The following is a 26,930-nucleotide window of genomic DNA, read 5'->3' on the forward strand; positions in this document are numbered from 1 at the left end:
TTTTCAAAATTCTCAATAGATTTGCCAGTTCATACCTTCACTCCAACAGCATTCTCAGTAATGGTAACAAAAAACAGTTTAGTTGCCATGACTGTGATATGTGGTTGTTTATCTACCTTAGTTAAATGCACTGACTGTAAGTCTTCTAAATGACCAAAATGTAAATGTAAAAATGATCAATTGCAAAGCACACTGGGTATTATTATTGGCCTTGTTTTGGGTGCGGAGCTCATTAGAATAATACCCAGTGTTCATTTAAATTTTTGTCATTTAGCAGACACTCTTATCACACCATAGTGCCATCAGACTTCTGATACCATTGCAGTGTGAAAGGGGGTTACAAAATGATGAACCGCTATAAAAAAAAAATATATATACATATAAAAAAATGTGTATAGAAAAGTATTTTGTAAATATAAATTAAAGGTCTGTATGTATCTTGTTACAAAATACATTGGATTGTTGTTCGGGACAGTGTAAAAAAAAACATACTCAAGAGTAATTAAATACGTATTTAAAATACATGTTACAGAAACACTGCCTATGTCTGAATGTATAGTATGTTTGTTACAATCATTTTGGGGAAATTAAACTACAAAACCATATCCCCGAGAAACTACATTTCCGCACACAAATCTGAATGACTTCCGGAATGTGACATACACAGGAAGAAGCCAACTCGGCTAGTTGTCAAATTAGCAAAGCTGACTAGCCAGCTAATGTATTGGTGGGAGACCAGTGTCCGTGGTTTTCTGAATAGAGAGCAAATTTGGGTTTTATCATGGTGTTTCCACTGTAGGAAACACTTCAAACGACACCCAAGGAATTTCCCCCCGCACGTTCCTCTTGTTCGAGCGCATAAACAAGGTAGGTTACAAAATATTTGAGCTAGCTAGCTTGTCGGTCAGCTAACAAGATACCTTGCTAGCTACCCAGCTAAATGTAGCCATTATCCTCTACTAACTTTTGAGCTGACATAGTTAGCGAAGTGTTGTCCAGTTATACTTATATTTCCTTTACTTATTTTGCCTGGAATCGTAGCTAAGTAGGTCGCTACGTCAGCTAGCGAACTCCCTCAGAACTAGAAAGCTAGCTAGCTAGGTTAGCTAACTTTCTTGTTTTGACAACCAGTCAAGTCTAAAGTCTATCTAACGCTAGCTAAAGGGGGAAGGAATTGGCTAATAATGCATCTTGTTTAGCTGAATTTACTGTGGAATGTCAACCAAACGGTCAGTTTGCTAGCAGTGTTAGCTAGCTTGATAACATAGCACCTTACTAGGGCTGCTGATTAGGTTGTTTAGGCATTTAACTTAGCTAACTAGCTAAAGTCAAACAACTAACTAGTTAGCATCATAAAGCATGTTCTCTTCATAGAGCACAGCAGTTCTGTCCACATTTTAAAGCTCTGGGTTTTGTCCTCACCGATGACAGTTGCTACTGCCACCAGGGGCAGAGTAGAGAGGTTTCAGAAGTTGGTTTGCCTGTCTAGCTACCATTCCCTGCCCCTCTCCATCCACCTGTCCCTCTCCATCCACCTGTTCCTCTCCATCCACCTGTCCCTCTCCATCCACTGCCTCTCAAATGGCCCCCTATTCCCTTTATAGTGCACTACTTTTGACCAGGGCCCATAGAGCACAGGTCGAAAGTAGTGAATTATAAAGGTATTAGGGTGCCATTTGGGATGAACCCTCATATCCAGGACCAAGGACAGTTCACCTGGCAGTGTATTAACCAGCTGACTAACCATTTTAAAAGGACCAAGGACAGTTGACCTGGCAGTTTATTAACCAGCTGACTAACCATTTTAAAAGGACCAAGGACAGTTGACCTGGCAGTGTATTAACCAGCTGACTAACCATTTTAAAAGGACCAAGGAAATATATAAACAAAATATGTCAGATAATGTTATAGAAGATTGATCAGTGTGATTGGTGGGTTGTAGGAGTTAATAACTCTATCTCTCCTGGCATTGGTCGTTTTCTAGGTGTGAATGACCGACGTGGTGTCCCCCACTGCGCTCAGCGAAGTCCAGCTCCGCCTCCTCTGCCACGATGACATAGACAGCGTCAAGCTGCTGTGCGGTGATTGGTTCCCCATCGAGTGAGTACTGTGCCCCGCGGCCAATAGCAGCACAGGATCGTAATCGTGTTCACTAGAGAGAGAGCTGAGTGAAACTGTAGTGGTACTTTAACTTGTCTAATAAGAACAGATTTTCGCTTTCCGTTTCAAAACGCTTTGCTATGTTGAGCCCCACTGAACACAACCCAGGGCACCTGTCCTCACCTGTACCCTGTCACCTTAATACAGCTGAAGTCTATATCACCTGTCCTCACCTGTACCCTGTCACCTTAATACAGCTGAAGTCTACATCACCTGTCCCCTGTCACCTTAATACAGCTGAAGTCTATACACCTGTCCTCACCTGTACCCTGTCACCTTAATACAGCTGAAGTCTACATCACCTGTCCCCTGTCACCTTAATACAGCTGAAGTCTATATCACCTGTCCTCACCTGTACCCTGTCACCTTAATACAGCTGAAGTCTATATCACCTGTCCTCACCTGTACCCTGTCACCTTAATACAGCTGAAGTCTATCACACCTGTCCTCACCTGTACCCTGTCACCTTAATACAGCTGAAGTCTACATAACCTGTCCTCACCTGTACCCTGTCACCTTAATACAGCTGAAGTCTACATCACCTGTCACCTTAATACAGCTGAAGTCTACAATACCTGTCCTCACCTGTACCCTGTCACCTTAATACAGCTGAAGTCTACATCACCTGTCACCTTAATACAGCTGAAGTCTACAATACCTGTCCTCACCTGTCCCCTGTCACCTTAATACAGCTGAAGTCTACAATACCTGTCCTCACCTGTCCCCTGTCACCTTAATACAGCTGAAGTCTACATCACCTGTCCTCACCTGTACCCTGTCACCTTAATACAGCTGAAGTCTACATCACCTGTCCTCACCTATCCCCTGTCACCTTAATACAGCTGAAGTCTACAATACCTGTCCTCACCTGTCCCCTGTCACCTTAAAACAGATGAAGTCTACCCCTCCTGTCCTCACCTATCCCATGTCACCTTAAAACAGCTGAAGTCTGTTTTAAGGTGTACCTACTGTACCTACCTTAAGGCATATTAGACCTATAAGCCATTTAGCGAACGCTTTTATCCCTTAGACATGCATTTTCCATATGAGTGGCCCCAGTAGGAATCTAACCTCTGAGCCTCACCTGTCCCCCAACAGGTACCCAGACTCATGGTATAATGACATCACATCCAACAAGAAGTTCTTCTCCCTAGCCGCCATCTTCAAGGGAGGCATCGTGGGAATGATCGTAGCTGAGATCAAGGGCCGGACCAAAGTACACAGAGAGGTACGGGTGCTGGGGTAGAGATGGTCCTGACTGACTGACTGACTGACTGACTGACAGTACACAGAAGTACGGGTGCTGGGGTAGAGATGGTCCTGACTGACTGACTGACAGACAGTACACAGAAGTACGGGTGCTGGGGTAGAGATGGTCCTGACTGACTGACTGACAGACAGTACACAGAGAGGTACTGGTGCTGGGGTAGAGATGGTCCTGACTGACTGACTGACTGACTGACTGACTGACTGACTGACTGACTGACAGTACACAGAGTGGTACAGGTGCAGGGGTAGAGATGGTCCTGACTGACTGACTGACTGACTGACTGACTGACTGACTGACAGTACACAGAGTGGTACAGGTGCTGGGGTAGAGATGGTCCTGACTGACTGACTGACTGACTGTACACAGAGTGGTACGGGTGCTGGGGTAGAGATGGTCCTGACTGACTGACTGACAGTACACAGAGTGGTACTGGTGCTGGGGTAGAGATGGTCCTGACTGACTGACTGACAGTACACAGAGAGGTACGGGTTCTGGGGTAGAGATGGTCCTGACTGACTGACAGTACACAGAGTGGTACGGGTGCTGGGGTAGAGATGGTCCTGACTGACTGACAGTACACAGAGTGGTACGGGTGCTGGGGTAGAGATGGTCCTGACTGACTGACTGACAGTACACAGAGTGGTACGGGTGCTGGGGTAGAGATGGTCCTGACTGACTGACAGTACACAGAGTGGTACGGGTGCTGGGGTAGAGATGGTCCTGACTGACTGACAGTACACAGAGTGGTACGGGTGCTGGGGTAGAGATGGTCCTGACTGACTGACAGGACGATTGAACATGTTTTCAGGAGAAATGTCCATTATAGACTGTGAATGTACTCCATATTGAACATTTGGAGGAAATGTCCATTATAGACTGTGAATGTGCCCCATATTGAACCTATTGTTGGAAGCTGAATGTTTTGACAGACAGTAGTTGTTAGGTGGGTCATATTAAAGTCAGGGTTGGGGTCAATTCAGGAACACAGCAATTCCAATTGTTTTGAATTAGGATCATTTGGATTTGGAAGTTGTATTACTATCTGAATTGACAGGAATGTAAATGGGTTTGAGCCCAAACCTGATAATAGTAGTTATGTTTACAGTAGTGTAGTTAGTTCCATATCCCTGTCAGTCACATTCCTTAGGAACAGTCTGAAATGGAACACACTGACATTCTACATTCTGTTTATAGTCTCCTACTAATTAGACCTGAAGCAGCCGGAGGGGAAGAGGAGGGGGTACGGGACGAGGAGGGTGGGAAGGAGGAGGGGACGAGGAGGAGGGTGGGGACGAGGAGGAGAGAAGGAGGGTGGGGGGGTGGAGAGGAGGGAGGAGGGGGGTGGTGACGGAGGTGGGGATGGAAGGGTGGAGGAGAAAAGGAGGGTGGTCATGGAGGAGGGGGCATGAGGTGGAGGGGTGTTGAAGAGTAATGGAGAGAGGTGGAGGGGGTGTGGGGGATGGAGGGGTGTTGAAGAGTAATGGAGAGAGGTGGAGGGGGTGTGGGGGGGTGGTGTTGAGTAATGGAGAGAGGTGGGGGGGGTGTGGGGGATGGAGGGGTGTTGAAGAGTTATGGAGGGGGTGTGGGGGATGGAGGGGTGTTGAAGGGTAATGGAGAGAGGTGGAGGGGTGTTGAAGAGTTATGGAGGGGGTGTGGGGGATGGAGGGGTGTTGAAGAGTAATGGAGAGGGTGTGGGGGATGGAGGGGTGTTGAAGGGTAATGGAGAGAGGTGGAGGGGTGTTGAAGAGTTATGGAGGGGGTGTGGGGGATGGAGGGGTGTTGAAGAGTTATGGAGAGAGGTGGAGGGGGTTGGGGGATGGAGGGGTGTTGAAGAGTAATGGAGGGGGTGTGGGGGATGGAGGGGTGTTGAAGAGTTATGGAGAGAGGTGGAGGGGGTTGGGGGATGGAGGGGTGTTGAAGAGTAATGGAGAGGGTGTGGGGGATGGAGGGGTGTTGAAGAGTAATGGAGAGGGTGTGGGGGATGGAGGGGTGTTGAAGACTAATGGAGAGAGGGGGTGTGGGGGATGGAGGGGTGTTGAAGAGTAATGGAGAGGGTGTGGGGGATGGAGGGGTGTTGAAGAGTAATGGAGAGAGGTGTTTCTTGGATGGAGGGGTGTTGAAGGGTAATGGAGAGAGGTGGAGGGGGTTGTTTTGCTCGGTATACCGACACTTCTGTACTTTTTCGATACTAGAACATGAAAAACGTCTCGGTACTAGAATGCTTGTTACTTTTGGTAGTACTTCTGTCAAATGTGTCTCACGGATGGAAGGGAAGTGGTGGGGGGGGGGGGTACCTAGTCAGGTGTACAACTGAATGCCTTCAACTGAAATGTGTCTTCCTCATTTAACCCAACCCCTCTGAATCATTGGGTATGTTGTGGTGGTCTGCTTGGAGGGAAAGGGAAAGGGGGATACCTAGTCAGGTGTACAACTGAATGCCTTCAACTGAAATGTGTCTTCTTCATTTAACCCTCTGAATCAGAGAGGTGCAGAGTCTGTCTATCAGTGCAGCTGATGTCCCCCTTACAGCTCTAGTGCACCGTGCCTGCTCCACTGATGGGCTCCCGAGTGGCGCAGCGGTTCGAATCCAGGCTGTATCACAACCAACCGTGATTGGGAGTCCCATAGGGCGGCGCACAATTTGGCCCAGCGTTGTTCGGGTTTGGCTGGTGTAGGCCGTCCTTGTAAATAAGAATTTGTTCTTATTAACTGACTTTATTAAGGTTAATTTAAAATGTTATAACAAAAAATCATGTTAGCTCCCCACTTAGCCTGTACTGGGAGTCTGGGCTGCATCATGTTAGCTCCCCACTCAGCCTGTACTGGGAGTCTGGACTGCATCATGTTAGCTCTCCACTTAGCCTGTACTGGGAGTCTGGACTGCATCATGTTAGCTCTCCACTTAGCCTGTACTGGGAGTCTGGGCAGCATCATGTTAGCTCTCCACTTAGCCTGTACTGGGAGTCTGGACTGCATCATGTTAGCTCTCCACTTAGCCTGTACTGGGAGTCTGGGCAGCATCATGTTAGCTCCCCACTTAGCCTGTACTGGGAGTCTGGGCTGCATCATGTTAGCTCTCCACTCAGCCTGTACTGGGAGTCTGGGCTGCATCATGTTAGCTCTCCACTTAGCCTGTACTGGGAGTCTGGGCTGCATCATGTTAGCTCTCCACTTAGCCTGTACTGGGAGTCTGGGCTGCATCATGTTAGCTCTCCACTTAGCCTGCACTGGGAGTCTGGGCTGCATCATGTTAGCTCTCCACTTAGCCTGCACTGGGAGTCTGGACTGCATCATGTTAGCTCTCCACTTAGCCTGCACTGGGAGTCTGGACTGCATCATGTTAGCTCTCCACTTAGCCTGTACTGGGAGTCTGGGCTGCATCATGTTAGCTCTCCACTCAGCCTGTACTCCACTTAGCCCACTCATGCTACACAGAAGTTAACATACTTGAATAATGCGACACGGCGTGTAGAAATGTTGAAACTGTTCATTACTGTTCGCAAAACAATGTCCCTACATCCTAGACTCTAGATTTCCTGTTGTTAGTCAGTGTTATAAGTATTAATAGCTGTGTATAACCTCTCCTCTCTGCAGGATGGAGACATCCTAGCCTCTAGATTTCCTGTGGACACCCAGGTGGCTTACATACTGAGTCTGGGGGTGGTGAAGGAGTTCAGGAAACATGGAATAGGTAGGTACACTTAGGGCTGTTTCAGTGACCGTTTTACTGCCACACTGGCGGTCACGAGTCATGAAGGCAGTCAAATTCCACATGACCGTGTAGTCATGGTAATTAGGCTTCGCCAAGCTCAGATGCTGCTGATGGTCATTCGTAGCCTACCAAACTTGCTAACTGCCTGGTACTCAGCACTCTATTGTCCCTCTAATCACTCTGACATCAATGCAAATGTATTCGCAAATCTAATCCAACACTTCATGAGTGCCCATGAGCTCATGTTGCGCATAATTTCTATAGGCTATGCAATTGCGGGAGAAAAAAACAGAGTGATGGCCTCTACTAAAAATAGGAGGGTCCCATCAGCTTTCCATAGGCTAGTGCTTTTGCTGTTCGTTAGGCCTACTCATCTAGTTGGCTGATAAAGTAAATGTGGACAGTTCTTCCAATATCTTCAATATGCAGATCTGAATTGGAGAAGGACGCGCGCAGGTGCATCCCCGATGTGTCTGTCTTCACTTGTAGCCTGTGAGAAAGACCCGATCTGGTGACGGAGAGCCATGTGAGTGAGAGACACTTCAGATTGCGCAGCACACTCTGGGAGAAGGTCACAACGTAGCACTAGGGGGCCACAAAAGGCACAGATTTTTTTGGGGGGGTGCATTATGGCCGCAAAGGGGATGCAGCCGTGAAATACGAGGCATTATCAAGTGCTTGTCAAATTGTGAATGAGAGACTATTGGAGTGTACAGCCTGCGCAGAAAACTAAGCAGAGCTCATGCCTTTTTAAGCAACTTTTTTCAAATCATCATTAGAGTCGCACCATGCAGCCTTACAATGTATTAAAAATCAAAACATATAGCCCAACGTCTGTAGAACAACTAAAGTTACATTAATAACTCTAAATGAAGTAAATAGGAAGACTTGTTTCTTTGCTAACTGCTCAACACAGAATAGACACATGTGCGCACTCCTTCAAATCGTTTGGAGAAAATATTAATATTTTATTCAGCTTTGTTCAATTGTTTTATTCATATTATAAAATAATATAAAAATAATGCCAGGGAATTCTAAGCATGTCTTGTCTGCTAAATGAACTAGTGTAGCCCACAGTCATATGGCATAGCCAGATCAGGGCCTAACATAAGGACAACTCAGAGTATGCTATTCTGTTCTTATGAAATAGACTACATTTTCTTTATGTCATGTTTCTTTAGACCTGTCTAAAATAAATAGTTAATTTATGGTGAAGGTGTAGGCTATATTACATGGATTAGACTTTTTAAAATGGCTCGTAGGCTATGTGTGGCTACCAGGAGAGGCTAAATGTGTTTATGTTAATTAACCTGTCACTTATCGTGAGACCAACAGTTATTTGCATGACAATCATCGGCTGACAATTTAGTGACCGCCACAGCCCTAGGTACACTCACAGTCACTCACTGTCCTGCTACTCTTCTCTTCTCCCCCTCCCAGGCTCCTTGCTGCTGGACAGTCTTAAGGAACACATCTCCACCACGGCCCAGGACCACTGCAAGGCCATCTACCTCCACGTGCTGACAACCAACACCACGGCTATACACTTCTACCACAACAGGTAGGTAGAGACCTGCTATACACTTCTACCACAACAGGTAGGTAGAGACCTGCTATACACTTCTACCACGACAGGTAGGTAGAGACCTGCTATACACTTCTACCACGACAGGTAGGTAGAGACCTGCTATACACTTCTACCACAACAGGTAGGTAGAGACCTGCTATACACTTCTACCACAACAGGTAGGTAGGTAGAGACCTGCTATACACTTCTACCACGACAGGTAGGTAGAGACCTGCTATACACTTCTACCACAACAGGTAGGTAGAGACCTGCTATACACTTCTACCACGACAGGTAGGTAGAGACCTGCTATACACTTCTACCACAACAGGTAGGTAGAGACCTGCTATACACTTCTACCACAACAGGTAGGTAGAGACCTGCTATACACTTCTACCACAACAGGTAGGTAGGTAGAGACCTGCTATACACTTCTACCACGACAGGTAGGTAGAGACCTGCTATACACTTCTACCACAACAGGTAGGTAGAGACCTGCTATACACTTCTACCACGACAGGTAGGTAGAGACCTGCTATACACTTCTACCACGACAGGTAGGTAGAGACCTGCTATACACTTCTACCACAACAGGTAGGTAGGTAGAGACCTGCTATACACTTCTACCACAACAGGTAGGTAGAGACCTGCTATACACTTCTACCACGACAGGTAGGTAGAGACCTGCTATACACTCCTACCACAACAGGTAGGTAGAGACCTGCTATACACTCCTACCACAACAGGTAGGTAGAGACCTGCTATACACTCCTACCACAACAGGTAGGTAGAGACCTGCTATACACTTCTACCACAACAGGTAGGTAGAGACCTGCTATACACTTCTACCACAACAGGTAGGTAGAGACCTGCTATACACTTCTACCACGGCAGGTAGATAGGTAGAGACCTGCTATACACTTCTACCACAACAGGTAGGTAGGTAGAGACCTGCTATACACTTCTACCACAACAGGTAGGTAGAGACCTGCTATACATTTCTACCACAACAGGTAGGTAGAGACCTGCTACACACTTCTACCACAACAGGTAGGTAGAGACCTGCTATACACTTCTACCACAACAGGTAGGTAGAGACCTGCTATACACTCCTACCACAACAGGTAGGTAGAGACCTGCTATACACTCCTACCACAACAGGTAGGTAGAGACCTGCTATACACTTCTACCACAACAGGTAGGTAGAGACCTGCTATACACTTCTACCACAACAGGTAGGTAGAGACCTGCTATACACTTCTACCACGGCAGGTAGGTAGGTAGAGACCTGCTATACACTTCTACCACAACAGGTAGGTAGGTAGAGACCTGCTATACACTTCTACCACAACAGGTAGGTAGGTAGAGACCTGCTATACACTTCTACCACAACAGGTAGGTAGAGACCTGCTATACACTTCTACCACAACAGGTAGGTAGAGACCTGCTATACACTTCTACCACGGCAGGTAGGTAGGTAGAGACCTGCTATACACTTCTACCACAACAGGTAGGTAGGTAGGTAGAGACCTGCTATACACTTCTACCACAACAGGTAGGTAGGTAGAGACCTGCTATACACTTCTACCACGACAGGTAGGTAGAGACCTGCTATACACTTCTACCACGACAGGTAGGTAGAGACCTGCTATACACTTCTACCACGACAGGTAGGTATAGACCTGCTATACACTTCTACCACAACAGGTAGGTAGAGACCTGCTATACATTTCTACCACAACAGGTAGGTAGAGACCTGCTACACACTTCTACCACAACAGGTAGGTAGAGACCTGCTATACACTTCTACCACAACAGGTAGGTAGAGACCTGCTATACACTTCTACCACAACAGGTAGGTAGAGACCTGCTATACACTTCTACCACAACAGGTAGGTAGAGACCTGCTATACACTTCTACCACAACAGGTAGGTAGAGACCTGCTATACACTTCTACCACAACAGGTAGGTAGAGACCTGCTATACACTTCTACCACAACAGGTAGGTAGAGACCTGCTATACACTTCTACCACAACAGGTAGGTAGAGACCTGCTATACACTTCTACCACAACAGGTAGGTAGAGACCTGCTACACACTTCTACCACAACAGGTAGGTAGAGACCTGCTATACACTTCTACCACAACAGGTAGGTAGGTAGAGACCTGCTATACACTTCTACCACAACAGGTAGGTAGAGACCTGCTATACATTTCTACCACAACAGGTAGGTAGAGACCTGCTATACACTTCTACCACAACAGTTAGGTAGAGACCTGCTATACACTTCTACCACAACAGGTAGGTAGAGACCTGCTATACACTCCTACCACAACAGGTAGGTAGAGACCTGCTATACACTTCTACCACAACAGGTAGGTAGAGACCTGCTATACACTTCTACCACAACAGGTAGGTAGGTAGAGACCTGCTATACACTTCTACCACAACAGGTAGGTAGAGACCTGCTATACACTTCTACCACGACAGGTAGGTAGAGACCTGCTATACACTTCTACCACGACAGGTAGGTAGAGACCTGCTATACACTTCTACCACAACAGGTAGGTAGAGACCTGCTATACACTTCTACCACAACAGGTAGGTAGAGACCTGCTACACACTTCTACCACGACAGGTAGGTAGAGACCTGCTATACACTTCTACCACAACAGGTAGGTAGAGACCTGCTATACACTTCTACCACAACAGGTAGGTAGAGACCTGCTATACACTTCTACCACAACAGGTAGGTAGAGACCTGCTACACACTTCTACCACGACAGGTAGGTAGAGACCTGCTATACACTTCTACCACAACAGGTAGGTAGAGACCTGCTATACACTTCTACCACAACAGGTAGGTAGGTAGAGACCTGCTATACACTTCTACCACGACAGGTAGGTAGAGACCTGCTATACACTTCTACCACGACAGGTAGGTAGAGACCTGCTATACACTCCTACCACAACAGGTAGGTAGAGACCTGCTATACACTTCTACCACAACAGGTAGATAGAGACCTGCTATACACTCCTACCACAACAGGTAGGTAGAGACCTGCTATACACTTCTACCACAACAGGTAGGTAGAGACCTGCTATACACTTCTACCACAACAGGTAGGTAGGTAGAGACCTGCTATACACTTCTACCACAACAGGTAGGTAGGTAGAGACCTGCTATACACTTCTACCACAACAGGTAGGTAGAGACCTGCTATACACTTCTACCACAACAGGTAGGTAGAGACCTGCTATACACTTCTACCACAACAGGTAGATAGAGACCTGCTATACACTCCTACCACAACAGGTAGGTAGAGACCTGCTATACACTTCTACCACAACAGGTAGGTAGAGACCTGCTATACACTTCTACCACAACAGGTAGGTAGGTAGAGACCTGCTATACACTTCTACCACAACAGGTAGGTAGGTAGAGACCTGCTATACACTTCTACCACAACAGGTAGGTAGAGGCCTGCTATACACTTCTACCACAACAGGTAGGTAGAGACCTGCTATACACTTCTACCACAACAGGTAGGTAGGTAGAGACCTGCTATACACTTCTACCACAACAGGTAGGTAGGTAGAGACCTGCTATACACTTCTACCACGACAGGTAGGTAGAGACCTGCTATACACTTCTACCACGACAGGTAGGTAGAGACCTGCTATACACTTCTACCACAACAGGTAGGTAGAGACCTGCTATACACTTCTACCACAACAGGTAGATAGAGACCTGCTACACACTTCTACCACGACAGGTAGGTAGAGACCTGCTATACACTTCTACCACAACAGGTAGGTAGAGACCTGCTATACACTTCTACCACAACAGGTAGGTAGAGACCTGCTATACACTTCTACCACAACAGGTAGGTAGAGACCTGCTACACACTTCTACCACGACAGGTAGGTAGAGACCTGCTATACACTTCTACCACAACAGGTAGGTAGAGACCTGCTATACACTTCTACCACAACAGGTAGGTAGGTAGAGACCTGCTATACACTTCTACCACGACAGGTAGGTAGAGACCTGCTATACACTTCTACCACGACAGGTAGGTAGAGACCTGCTATACACTCCTACCACAACAGGTAGGTAGAGACCTGCTATACACTTCTACCACAACAGGTAGATAGAGACCTGCTATACACTCCTACCACAACAGGTAGGTAGAGACCTGCTATACACTTCTACCACAACAGGTAGGTAGAGACCTGCTATACACTTCTACCACAACAGGTAGGTAGGTAGAGACCTGCTATACACTTCTACCACAACAGGTAGGTAGGTAGAGACCTGCTATACACTTCTACCACAACAGGTAGGTAGAGACCTGCTATACACTTCTACCACAACAGGTAGGTAGAGACCTGCTATACACTTCTACCACAACAGGTAGATAGAGACCTGCTATACACTCCTACCACAACAGGTAGGTAGAGACCTGCTATACACTTCTACCACAACAGGTAGGTAGAGACCTGCTATATACTTCTACCACAACAGGTAGGTAGGTAGAGACCTGCTATACACTTCTACCACAACAGGTAGGTAGGTAGAGACCTGCTATACACTTCTACCACAACAGGTAGGTAGAGGCCTGCTATACACTTCTACCACAACAGGTAGGTAGAGACCTGCTATACACTTCTACCACAACAGGTAGATAGAGACCTGCTATACACTCCTACCACAACAGGTAGGTAGAGACCTGCTATACACTTCTACCACAACAGGTAGGTAGAGACCTGCTATACACTTCTACCACAACAGGTAGGTAGGTAGAGACCTGCTATACACTTCTACCACAACAGGTAGGTAGGTAGAGACCTGCTATACACTTCTACCACAACAGGTAGGTAGAGACCTGCTATACACTTCTACCACAACAGGTAGGTAGAGACCTGCTATACACTTCTACCACAACAGATAGGTAGAGACCTGCTATACACTTCTACCACAACAGGTAGGTAGAGACCTGCTACACACTTCTACCACAACAGGTAGGTAGAGACCTGCTATACACTTCTACCACAACAGGTAGGTAGAGACCTGCTATACACTTCTACCACAACAGGTAGGTAGAGACCTGCTATACACTTCTACCACAACAGGTAGGTAGAGACCTGCTATACACTTCTACCACAACAGGTAGGTAGAGACCTGCTATACACTTCTACCACAACAGGTAGGTAGAGACCTGCTATACACTTCTACCACAACAGGTAGGTAGAGACCTGCTATACACTTCTACCACAACAGGTAGGTAGAGACCTGCTATACACTTCTACCACAACAGGTAGGTAGAGACCTGCTATACACTTCTACCACAACAGGTAGGTAGGTAGAGACCTGCTATACACTTCTACCACAACAGGTAGGTAGGTAGAGACCTGCTATACACTTCTACCACAACAGGTAGGTAGGTAGAGACCTGCTATACACTTCTACCACAACAGGTAGGTAGAGACCTGCTATACACTTCTACCACAACAGGTAGGTAGAGACCTGCTATACACTTCTACCACAACAGGTAGGTAGAGACCTGCTATACACTTCTACCACAACAGGTAGGTAGAGACCTGCTATACACTTCTACCACAACAGGTAGGTAGGTAGAGACCTGCTATACACTTCTACCACAACAGGTAGGTAGGTAGAGACCTGCTATACACTTCTACCACAACAGGTAGGTAGGTAGAGACCTGCTATACACTTCTACCACAACAGGTAGGTAGGTAGAGACCTGCTATACACTTCTACCACAACAGGTAGGTAGAGACCTGCTATACACTTCTACCACAACAGGTAGGTAGAGACCTGCTATACACTTCTACCACAACAGGTAGATAGAGACCTGCTATACACTCCTACCACAACAGGTAGGTAGAGACCTGCTATACACTTCTACCACAACAGGTAGGTAGAGACCTGCTATACACTTCTACCACAACAGGTAGGTAGGTAGAGACCTGCTATACACTTCTACCACAACAGGTAGGTAGGTAGAGACCTGCTATACACTTCTACCACAACAGGTAGGTAGGTAGAGACCTGCTATACACTTCTACCACAACAGGTAGGTAGGTAGAGACCTGCTATACACTTCTACCACAACAGGTAGGTAGGTAGAGACCTGCTATACACTTCTACCACAACAGGTAGGTAGAGACCTGCTATACACTTCTACCACAACAGGTAGGTAGAGACCTGCTATACACTTCTACCACAACAGGTAGGTAGAGACCTGCTATACACTTCTACCACAACAGGTAGGTAGAGACCTGCTATACACTTCTACCACAACAGGTAGGTAGAGACCTGCTATACACTTCTACCACAACAGGTAGGTAGAGACCTGCTATACACTTCTACCACAACAGGTAGGTAGAGACCTGCTATACACTTCTACCACAACAGGTAGGTAGAGACCTGCTATACACTTCTACCACAACAGGTAGGTAGAGACCTGCTATACACTTCTACCACAACAGGTAGGTAGAGACCTGCTATACACTTCTACCACAACAGGTAGGTAGAGACCTGCTATACACTTCTACCACAACAGGTAGGTAGAGACCTGCTATACACTTCTACCACAACAGGTAGGTAGGTAGGTAGAGACCTGCTATACACTTCTACCACAACAGGTAGGTAGAGACCTGCTATACACTCCTACCACAACAGGTAGGTAGAGACCTGCTATACACTTCTACCACAACAGGTAGGTAGAGACCTGCTATACACCTCTACCACAACAGGTAGGTAGAGACCTGCTATACACTTCTACCACGACAGGTAGGTAGAGACCTGCTATACACTTCTACCACGACAGGTAGGTAGAGACCTGCTATACACTTCTACCACGACAGGTAGGTAGAGACCTGCTATACACTTCTACCACGACAGGTAGGTAGAGACCTGCTATACACTTCTACCACGACAGGTAGGTAGGTAGAGACCTGCTATACACTTCTACCACGACAGGTAGGTAGGTAGAGACCTGCTATACACTTCTACCACAACAGGTAGGTAGGTAGAGACCTGCTATACACTTCTACCACAACAGGTAGGTAGGTAGAGACCTGCTATACACTTCTACCACAACAGGTAGGTAGGTAGAGACCTGCTATACACTTCTACCACAACAGGTAGGTAGGTAGAGACCTGCTATACACTTCTACCACAACAGGTAGGTAGGTAGAGACCTGCTATACACTCCTACCACAACAGGTAGGTAGAGACCTGCTATACACTTCTACCACAACAGGTAGGTAGAGACCTGCTATACACTTCTATCACGACAGGTAGGTAGAGACCTGCTATACACTTCTACCACGACAGGTAGGTAGAGACCTGCTATACACTTCTACCACGACAGGTAGGTAGAGACCTGCTATACACTTCTACCACGACAGGTAGGTAGAGACCTGCTATACACTTCTACCACGACAGGTAGGTAGAGACCTGCTATACACTTCTACCACGACAGGTAGGTAGGTAGAGACCTGCTATACACTTCTACCACGACAGGTAGGTAGGTAGAGACCTGCTATACACTTCTACCACGACAGGTAGGTAGGTAGAGACCTGCTATACACTTCTACCACAACAGGTAGGTAGGTAGAGACCTGCTATACACTTCTACCACAACAGGTAGGTAGGTAGAGACCTGCTATACACTTCTACCACAACAGGTAGGTAGGTAGAGACCTGCTATACACTTCTACCACAACAGGTAGGTAGGTAGAGACCTGCTATACACTTCTACCACAACAGGTAGGTAGGTAGAGACCTGCTATACACTTCTACCACAACAGGTAGGTAGGTAGAGACCTGCTATACACTTCTACCACAACAGGTAGGTAGGTAGAGACCTGCTATACACTCCTACCACAACAGGTAGGTAGAGACCTGCTATACACTTCTACCACAACAGGTAGGTAGAGACCTGCTATACACTTCTATCACAACAGGTAGGTAGAGACCTGCTATACACTTCTACCACGACAGGTAGGTAGAGACCTGCTATACACTTCTACCACGACAGGTAGGTAGAGACCTGCTATACACTTCTACCACGACAGGTAGGTAGGTAGGTAGGTAGGTAGGGACCAGGTGTGGAAAAAAGTCATTGATTTTATTGTGTTTTCCTGAGGAAAAATGTAGTTTATGACTGATATGTGGTTGTCTGACCTAGCTGACTGATGATGAATGCATTGTAAGCTGCTCTCGAGAGTAGCTAAAATTACTAAAATCTAAAACTGTATTTTTTTAAATGTAGCTACTGGGTATATATCTATTATTAGATGGTCATCTAAATGAATCCCAACAGAGACTTCACGCAGCATCACTACCTACCGTACTACTACTCCATACGAGGGGTGCTGAAAGACGGCTTCACATACGTTCTGTACATCAACGGGGGGCATCCGCCCTGGACGCTCTTATATCCTTTACTGCAAGGGGATTGGTGGAGGGGTACCAGTGTGTGTGATGTTGTTGATTTGGGGGGTACAAGGGGATTGGTGGGGGGTACCAGTGTGTGTGATGTTGGTTTGGGGGGTACAAGGGGATTGGTGGGGGGGTACCAGTGTGTGTGATGTTGTTGATTTGGGGGGTACAAGGGGATTGGTGGGGGGTACCAGTGTGTGTGATGTTGGTTTGGGGGGTACAAGGGGATTGGTGGGGGGGTACCAGTGTGGGTGATGTTGTTGGTTTGGGGGGTACAAGGGGGGATGTGGGGGTAGGACTTTGAGTGTGTGTGTGTCCATGTGGAGCTCCTGAACTTACTTAGATGTGTCACAGCAAGGGTGTGTGAAGACCTTTGCAGTCAATATTTCTTTGTTTTTATTTGTAATTTATTTCAGTTTCTTTTTCATTTTTTTTCTCACTTTTATAATGTGGCATAGTTTGTGTAGATCAGTGGTAAAAACATCCAAATGTAATCCCTATTTAGAAATGGAAGACAGCAACACGTGAAGACAGTGCACGGTTATGTAGACTTCCCCTAGGCACACTTCTGGACTTCAAGCAGGAAGTGGAGAATTGAATTGGAATTGCAGCAATCTTTAAAAGTCTAATTGTAAAAGAAAATCATTCTTGGAATTGGAATTGAATTGGAATTGAACAAGAGCCATCCTTGGCTGTGTTTTCTAGTGACAGAGACATGGTTGTTGCTTTCAGTTCTTATCCATTCTGCAGCCTTCACACAGTCACTGCCTAATTGAATATATTATCCTTAAAATGTAACCCGTTATATCAATACATTACATATCATAAAATCAACGTTTATTTGTCACGTGCGCCGAATACAACCGGTGTAGACCTTACTCAGTTGTCTCAGTCTGGTGTCGACGTGTAGTTGTCTCAGTCTGGTGTTGACGTGTAGTTGTCTCAGTCTGGTGTTGACATGTAGTTGTCTCAGTCTGGTGTTGACATGTAGTTGTCTCTCAGTCTGGTGTTGACATGTAGTTGTCTCTCAGTCTGGTGTTGACGTTCAGTTGTCTCAGTCTGGTGTTGACGTTCAGTTGTCTCAGTCTGGTGTTGACGTTCAGTTGTCTCAGTCTGGTGTTGACGTTCAGTTGTCTCAGTCTGGTGTTGACGTGTAGTTGTCTCAGTCTGGTGTTGACGTTCAGTTGTCTCAGTCTGGTGTTGACGTTCAGTTGTCTGTCTGGTGTTGACGTTCAGTTGTCTCTGTCTGGTGTTGACGTGTAGTTGTCTGTCTGGTGTTGACGTGTAGTTGTCTCTGTCTGGTGTTGACGTGTAGTTGTCTCAGTCTGGTGTTGACGTGTAGTTGTCTCAGTCTGGTGTTGACGTTCAGTTGTCTCAGTCTGGTGTTGACGTTCAGTTGTCTCAGTCTGGTGTTGACGTTCAGTTGTCTCAGTCTGGTGTTGACGTTCAGTTGTCTCAGTCTGGTGTTGACGTTCAGTTGTCTCAGTCTGGTGTTGACGTTCAGTTGTCTCAGTCTGGTGTTGACGTTCAGTTGTCTCAGTCTGGTGTTGACGTTCAGTTGTCTCAGTCTGGTGTTGACGTTCAGTTGTCTCAGTCTGGTGTTGACGTTCAGTTGTCTCAGTCTGGTGTTGACGTTCAGTTGTCTCAGTCTGGTGTTGACGTTCAGTTGTCTCAGTCTGGTGTTGACGTGTAGTTGTCTCAGTCTGGTGTTGACGTTCAGTTGTCTCAGTCTGGTGTTGACGTTCAGTTGTCTCAGTCTGGTGTTGACGTTCAGTTGTCTCAGTCTGGTGTTGACGTTCAGTTGTCTCAGTCTGGTGTTGACGTTCAGTTGTCTCAGTCTGGTGTTGACGTTCAGTTGTCTCAGTCTGGTGTTGACGTTCAGTTGTCTCAGTCTGGTGTTGACGTTCAGTTGTCTCAGTCTGGTGTTGACGTTCAGTTGTCTCAGTCTGGTGTTGACGTTCAGTTGTCTCAGTCTGGTGTTGACGTTCAGTTGTCTCAGTCTGGTGTTGACGTGTAGTTGTCTCAGTCTGGTGTTGACGTGTAGTTGTCTCAGTCTGGTGTTGACGTTCAGTTGTCTCAGTCTGGTGTTGACGTTCAGTTGTCTCAGTCTGGTGTTGACGTTCAGTTGTCTCAGTCTGGTGTTGACGTTCAGTTGTCTCAGTCTGGTGTTGACGTTCAGTTGTCTCAGTCTGGTGTTGACGTTCAGTTGTCTCAGTCTGGTGTCGACGTTCAGTTGTCTCAGTCTGGTGTCGACGTTCAGTTGTCTCAGTCTGGTGTCGACGTTCAGTTGTCTCAGTCTGGTGTCGACGTTCAGTTGTCTCAGTCTGGTGTCGACGTTCAGTTGTCTCAGTCTGGTGTCGACGTTCAGTTGTCTCAGTCTGGTGTCGACGTTCAGTTGTCTCAGTCTGGTGTCGACGTTCAGTTGTCTCAGTCTGGTGTCGACGTTCAGTTGTCTCAGTCTGGTGTCGACCTTCAGTTGTCTCAGTCTGGTGTCGACCTTCAGTTGTCTCAGTCTGGTGTCGACCTTCAGTTGTCTCAGTCTGGTGTCGACCTTCAGTTGTCTCAGTCTGGTGTCGACCTTCAGTTGTCTCAGTCTGGTGTCGACCTTCAGTTGTCTCAGTCTGGTGTCGACGTTCAGTTGTCTCAGTCTGGTGTCGACGTTCAGTTGTCTCAGTCTGGTGTCGACGTTCAGTTGTCTCAGTCTGGTGTCGACGTGTAGTTGTCTCAGTCTGGTGTCGACGTGTAGTTGTCTCAGTCTGGTGTCGACGTGTAGTTGTCTCTCAGTCTGGTGTCGACGTGTAGCTGTCTCTCAGTCTGGTGTCGACGTGTAGCTGTCTCTCAGTCTGGTGTCGACGTGTAGTTGTCCCTCAGTCTGGTGTCGACGTGTAGTTGTCCCTCAGTCTGGTGTCGACGTGTAGTTGTCCCTCAGTCTGGTGTCGACGTGTAGCTGTCTCAGTCTGGTGTCGACGTGTAGCTGTCTCTGTCTGGTGTCGACGTGTAGCTGTCTCTGTCTGGTGTCGACGTGTAGTTGTATATCTGTCTGGTGTCGACGTGTAGTTGTATATCAGTCTGGTGTCGACGTGTAGTTGTATATCAGTCTGGTGTCGACGTGTAGTTGTATATCAGTCTGGTGTCGACGTGTAGTTGTATATCAGTCTGGTGTCGACGTGTAGTTGTATATCAGTCTGGTGTCGACGTGTAGTTGTATATCAGTCTGGTGTCGACGTTCAGTTGTATATCAGTCTGGTGTCGACGTTCAGTTGTATATCAGTCTGGTGTCGGCGTTCAGTTGTATATCAGTCTGGTGTCGGCGTGTAGTTGTATATCAGTCTGGTGTCGACGTTCAGTTGTATATCAGTCTGGTGTCGACGTTCAGTTGTATATCAGTCTGGTGTCGACGTGTAGTTGTATATCAGTCTGGTGTTGACATTCTGAATGTTCATTGACCAACTGTTCCTCCTCCTTTATGTTTGTCCCTTGGGTTTTCTTCTGGGCTTGCCAGCATTAGATCAATTACAAAAACACAGATATCTAAACAAACTATTCAAAACGAAATCCACCTGCAATAAAGCATGCTGGGAAATATGATAATGATGGGTGTGGTTTTGAGATTTTTTACTCTACACAGAGTGAAAATGACACAATCCCTTCTGGTTATTAACACCAACACTCAGGTCTTTACAACACTGGGTGTTCATTTAACTCCTAAATTAATGGAGAGTGGAATTCCACTCCACCTTTTTTAGTATTTTTTGCTTTAGACAGACACGCAATATGATCGGTGGAGACGGGAATCGAACCCTGGTCTCCAGTGGGGAAGCTGGGAGTGTTGCCCACATGACCACGGCTCAGGATGGTCCTCCAGTTTCTATTATGAATCTTGTTTCTGACAGTGCATTGAAGCAATTGACAACATGTAAATGTTACAATTGTTTTTGTTGAAATATAAAAATTGTGTTTGGGAAACAACTAAAATCTCTTAAAAAAAAAAAAAGGGTTTGGGGATTTTTGTAATTTGTTTTTAGAGCAGGAAGTTTTGTTCCCCACAATGTGCCAAACCAATTGGAGAAAATGGATAACTCAATACAGGATACGAATCACATTTATTTATAATAGCTTTTTTATATCAGCCTCAATGCTGTACAGAAACCCAGCCTCAAACCCCAGACAGCAAGCAATGCAGGTGTAGAAGCACGGTGGCTAGGAAAAACTCCCTAGAAAGGCCAAAACCTAGGAAGAAACCTAGAGAGGAACCAGGCTCTGAGGGGTGGCCAGTCCTCTTCTGGCTGTGCCGGATGAAGATTATAACAGAACATGGCCAAGAGGTTGAAACGTTCCTAGATGACCAGCAGGGTTTAATGATGATAATAATAATAATGATAATGATAATAATACAGTAATATAATACAGTAGAGTATTGAGCATTTCCAGAATGATTTCATGCTGTTCATATTAAACAGCTTCAACAGCTATGATATTCACTCATTGGATTGGTTATATGTAGGATCATGTTTTACATCTTTGATTTGTATGTTTTAATATGAAAGAATTCAGGGGACATTTAGAGGATTACATTTAGGACTATTCCCTCTTAGTTCGTTAAGAGTTTGAGTTAGTCTGGAATTGGAGATCAGATTGATTAAATATAAATTGAAGAACTGTTATAGAATATTACATTGATGGAGTTGATAGGGAGATGGAATTGAATTTGTGTAATTGACCCCAACCTCCATAAATCCTATAGTCCTTGACGGTCCTCTTGCACTGACTACATCCAACACATTGGCTCGGCCCTGGCCAGCCTCAGTCCCTGCTCAATCCCCCAGAGACTCTACAGACAGGCCCAGTCTCTGCTCCGCAGCCTGATACCCTGGTCCGGCATCGCATCCAAGACTGGTATCCAGTACAGCAGGACCATGTGACAGGACAGGTGTGTATTTGGGAGAGGGGGGGGGGATGTACACTATGTGTTGTTGATTGACTTTCATTTAACTCAATACTCTGTCCCCTCTATCTCTCTCTCTCTCTCTCTCTCTCTCTCTCTCTCTCTCTCTCTCTCTCTTCTCTCCCCTCTCTCTCTTCTCTCCCCTCTCTGTCTCTCTCTTCTCTGTCTCTCTCCTGTCTCTCTCTCTCCTGTCTCTCTCTCTCCTGTCTCTCTCTCTCCTGTCTCTGTCTCCCCACTCGCTCCCTCTCTCTCCCCTCTTTTGTTTCTGTCTCTCTCCTCTCTGTCTCCCTGTCACATTCTTTTCTCTCCCCATCTGTTTTTCTTCATGGTCTTCCCCGGTGTTCTTCAGGACCCTCTGACTTCACCTGACCCACCACCACTCGGAACCCTGGAAAGACTGAGGGCTGAGACCCCCCAAACACCAACCAAGACACCCAGCCACTCAACCCAGACCCACCAAACCAAGCCTCCCAGCAAGCTACACACCAAGCGTCTCGTCTCTCCCTAGCTGTCCTATCCTGTCCTACAGCTCATACAGAGACGATGTATTATAGCTGTACATTACATATATCCTCTAATATATAAATACATATATACTGTATATATCCCCTGTCAGTAGCTGCCCTTTCCTCCACTACTGTATATATATATATATATATATATATACCCTGTCAGTAGCTGCCCTGTCCTCCACTCTACTGTCTGAGCCAGTGGTGTAGTGGAGGGTCAGCACATGTAGACTCCGTTCACCTTTTCTTTACTGTCGTGGGAAAAGCCATTGAAATATAGGGATTGAGTGTTACCTTATTCACTGGAATAGTGTGGACCGGGTTAAGATTCAGTAGGCTTGGGGTCAACTCTGGTTTCAACTGGACCGGGTTAAGATTCAGTACGATTGGGGTCAACTCTGGTTTCAACTGGACCGGGTTAAGATTCAGTAGGCTTGGGGTCAACTCTGGTTTCAACTGGACCAGGGTTAAGATTCAGTAGGATTGGGGTCAACTCTGGTTTCAACTGGACCAGGGTTAAGATTCAGTAGGATTGGGGTCAACTCTGGTTTCAACTGGACCCGGGGTGAGATTCAGTAGGATTGGGGTCAACTCTGGTTTCAACTGGACCGGGTTAAGATTCAGTACGATTGGGGTCAACTCTGGTTTCAACTGGACCGGGTTAAGATTCAGTACGATTGGGATCAACTCTGGTTTCAACTGGACCGGGTTATGATTCAGTAGGATTGGGGTCAACTCTGGTTTCAACTGGACCGGGTTAAGATTCAGTACGATTGGGGTCAACTCTGGTTTCAACTGGACCGGGTTAAGATTCAGTACGATTGGGGTCAACTCTGGTTTCAACTGGACCGGGTTAAGATTCAGTACGATTGGGGTCAACTCTGGTTTCAGTTCAGACAATTTGAAATGCTATTTGTCAATAATCAGAATCCACATAGAAAAATAATTTGATATTTCAATACAATCATTGAAATCCTGAATCCTGAGTTGAGATCAGCACTCACATTTTCACACACATCTTCCATTGACATCAACGTATGATCTACACAGAAGTCTACTTTAAGTGTGCACAGAGATCTCAAGGACTAGGATTCCTCCCAGATTGACTTTCAGTCCACTTTGGGTCTGATTCAGACTTGAGATAAGTAGACTTACAGTAAATCATTTTGTTTTTGTTTTTCCAGAAGTCCACGTTTAGTCAACTTATCTCAAGTCTGAATTGTGCCCTTCCTGACCTAATGTTGACCTGAAACCCTGCTGTCTGTCTGTCCCCTTCAGGGCTGTCTGTCACTCTGCTGCTCTTGTAGACAACCAGACAGGTTTTAATCCTGATGTTTAACATAGCTGACATTAAATTTGTATGTCTGCCTGTTTGTTTTTACAGATTAAAAAATATAACATGGTAGAAGTTGCTCCCTCTGTGAGATTCCCCCAATACCCCAAATATATGTTTGTGTGTGTGTGTCTAGTCAAATGTAGTGCACTATATAGGGAATAGGGCCCATAGTAGTGCACTATATAGGGAGTAGGGCCCATAGTAGTGCACTATATAGGGAATAGGGTGCTATTTGGTACTCAACCGAGGTGTAGTTAAGTTAGGCAGTTTCTAGATAATGTTTTAAAGAGGAGCAGTGTGTGTAATAGGATTACAGAATTCCTCTAACTTTCCCAACACTCCCAAAGTTTTCCAGAGATCCTAGTTGGACGATTCCTGGAACGACGAGCGGATAAGCAGGAAATCCGGGAATCGTCCAACTAGGATTTGTTAAATAGCGTGGAACTTTGAGAAAGTTAAGGGAGTTGGGCAACACTACTGGGTGTCTAGATAACATCTTTAAACAGGAGGTGTATTGAGGTAATACTGAATGTAGTGTTGATAGCACCACTTAACTGACCAGTCTGATTTTAGAAGAAACTAATCACTCTGGACACAGATCCAGTTAACTGATTGACCAGTCTGATTTTAGAAGAAACTAATCACTCTGGACACAGATCCAGTTAACTGATTGACCAGTCTGATTTTAGAAGAAACTAATCACTCTGGACACAGATCCAGTTAACTGATTGACCAGTCTGATTTTAGAAGAGACTAATCACTCTGGACACAGATCCAGTTAACTGATTGACCAGTCTGATTTTAGAAGAAACTAATCACTCTGGACACAGATCCAGTTAACTGATTGACCAGTCTGATTTTAGGAAGAAACTAATCACTCTGGACACAGATCCAGTTAACTGATTGACCAGTCTGATTTTAGGAGAAACTAATCACTCTGGGGACAGATCCGTTTAACTGATTGACCAGTCTGATTTTAGAAGAGACAACTCACTCTGGACACAGATCCAGTTAACTGATTGACCAGTCTGATTTTAGGAGAAACTAATCACTCTGGGGACAGATCCGTTTAACTGATTGACCAGTCTGATTTTAGAAGAGACTAATCACTCTGGACACAGATCCAGTTAACTGATTGACCAGTCTGATTTTAGGAAGAAACTAATCACTCTGGACACAGATCCAGTTAACTGATTGACCAGTCTGATTTTAGGAAGAAACTAATCACTATGGAGACAGATCCAGTTAACTGATTGACCAGTCTGATTTCAGGAGAAACTAATCACTCTGGGGACAGATCCGTTTAACTGATTGACCAGTCTGATTTTAGAAGAGACAACTCACTCTGGACACAGATCCAGTTAACTGATTGACCAGTCTGATTTTAGGAGAAACTAATCACTCTGGGGACAGATCCGTTTAACTGATTGACCAGTCTGATTTTAGAAGAGACAACTCACTCTGGAGACAGATCCTAAATTGAGATGTATTCTCATTAATAGCAGCATTAGAGCCACATTTTTATAGTGCAAAAGCAATGTGCAAGATGTACTGTAAAACTTGTTATAATCTGGAAGTTGGATTTCATTTAAAACTTTTCTTCAACAATGTGTGTTTATAATGAGACGTCTATTAAGGCATCGCTCAGTTTGCCTCACTAGAGTTCAGTAATCGCCTCTTTTATAACGCGTATTGTTGAAGAAAAGTTTCAAATTAAATATACTGCGGGATTATAATGAGGTTTACGGTAATCTTTCAATTTTGCGCAATGTTTTTTTGCGCTATGAAAATAGGAACCCTTAATCGGGGTCTGGGAACCTTCCCCTGTAGGTGAAATGGAACAGAGTGGGTCTCGAGGAAACTGGCTGAACACCAAATGGCACCCAGTTCCCGAATTTGTCCACTACTTTTGACCACAAACCAATGTAGAGCTCTGGTCAACAAGTAATCCACTATATAGGGAATAGGATGCCATAGAGCTCTGGTCAACAAGTAATCCACTATATAGGTTATAGGGTGCCATTCTGGATTGAGACACTATTGTTCAACTGAAAATATAATTTGATCAGGAGGTGTTTTTTTTATTGTGCTTGACAGCCTTCATCCAAAACGGGGATGTGCACGAAGGTCACGTTTGTGTCTTAAGAGGCAGAGTGTGTGTCCCAAATGGACCGCTATTCCCTACGTAGTGCACTACTATAGACCTTAACCACAGAGGGTTAGCCATCCAGGGCTCTGGTTAAAAGTAGTGCACTACATAGGGACTGGGTTTCCATTTGGGGTGTAGTTCATCTGGTTGTAGGTCGTGTAAATACAAAATATAGAATGTCCTTTTTTCCACAGCAGAAGAATGGATGTGTTTTTTAAACTAATGTCTGTGATTGCATCTTGAGCTGGTTTTCTATTTAATATATATATATTTTTGTGTTTATTTCTTTCCGTTGGTTTGTTGTCTTCTATGTGGACAGGGACAGGAAAGAGACCTTTTATTTGGTTTGTTAAATAAGTCTTTTCACTACGTTGTCTTGCCTTCAGTTTTTCAATGCGTTTGGTTTTTCAGTAAGGGACAACCTTGTATGGTTATAGCTGATTTGACTAGGACTTCAACTAGATCTTTGTCTCCGTTGTGAATGAGAATCCACTTTTTCAACTTCACATGCGGCCTTGGTTCCAATACACTTTTCACACAGACCAAAATATAACAGTTCAGATGGGGACGACTAGACATGATGACGCAGAATACACCATTACATGCATCCAGTAGCACATTTTAATGTTTTTATTCTGTGTTACAGAAATGAATCACTTTTCTATCATGTAGAGGTTACCCGGGTTGGGGTCAAAATTCACTTTTTAAATTCCAGTCAATTGAGGATGTACACTGACATAACAGTTGCAATTGTCTTCAATGCATTTCAATAAAGAACATGTGGAATTCGGTTTACTTAGTGAG

The 26,930-nt window shown here is 45.5% G+C and overlaps 1 protein-coding gene across 1 annotated transcript; it reads left to right on the forward strand.

The window, feature by feature from the left end:
- Positions 1-675: 675 nt before the first annotated feature.
- On the forward strand, positions 676-26,917 carry naa60 (N-alpha-acetyltransferase 60, NatF catalytic subunit). The gene is made up of 8 exons (XM_071391135.1): positions 676-867; positions 1,985-2,100; positions 3,259-3,388; positions 7,025-7,121; positions 8,583-8,703; positions 17,069-17,182; positions 21,953-22,117; positions 22,482-26,917. Exons 2-7 carry the CDS (start codon positions 1,991-1,993, stop codon positions 22,107-22,109), a joined length of 729 nt encoding a protein of 242 aa, XP_071247236.1. The 5' UTR covers positions 676-867; positions 1,985-1,990; the 3' UTR covers positions 22,110-22,117; positions 22,482-26,917.
- Positions 26,918-26,930: the final 13 nt, after the last annotated feature.

The sequence above is a fragment of the Salvelinus alpinus genome, chromosome 1 (genome assembly GCF_045679555.1).
Source record: "Salvelinus alpinus chromosome 1, SLU_Salpinus.1, whole genome shotgun sequence".
NCBI lineage: Eukaryota > Metazoa > Chordata > Actinopteri > Salmoniformes > Salmonidae > Salvelinus > Salvelinus alpinus.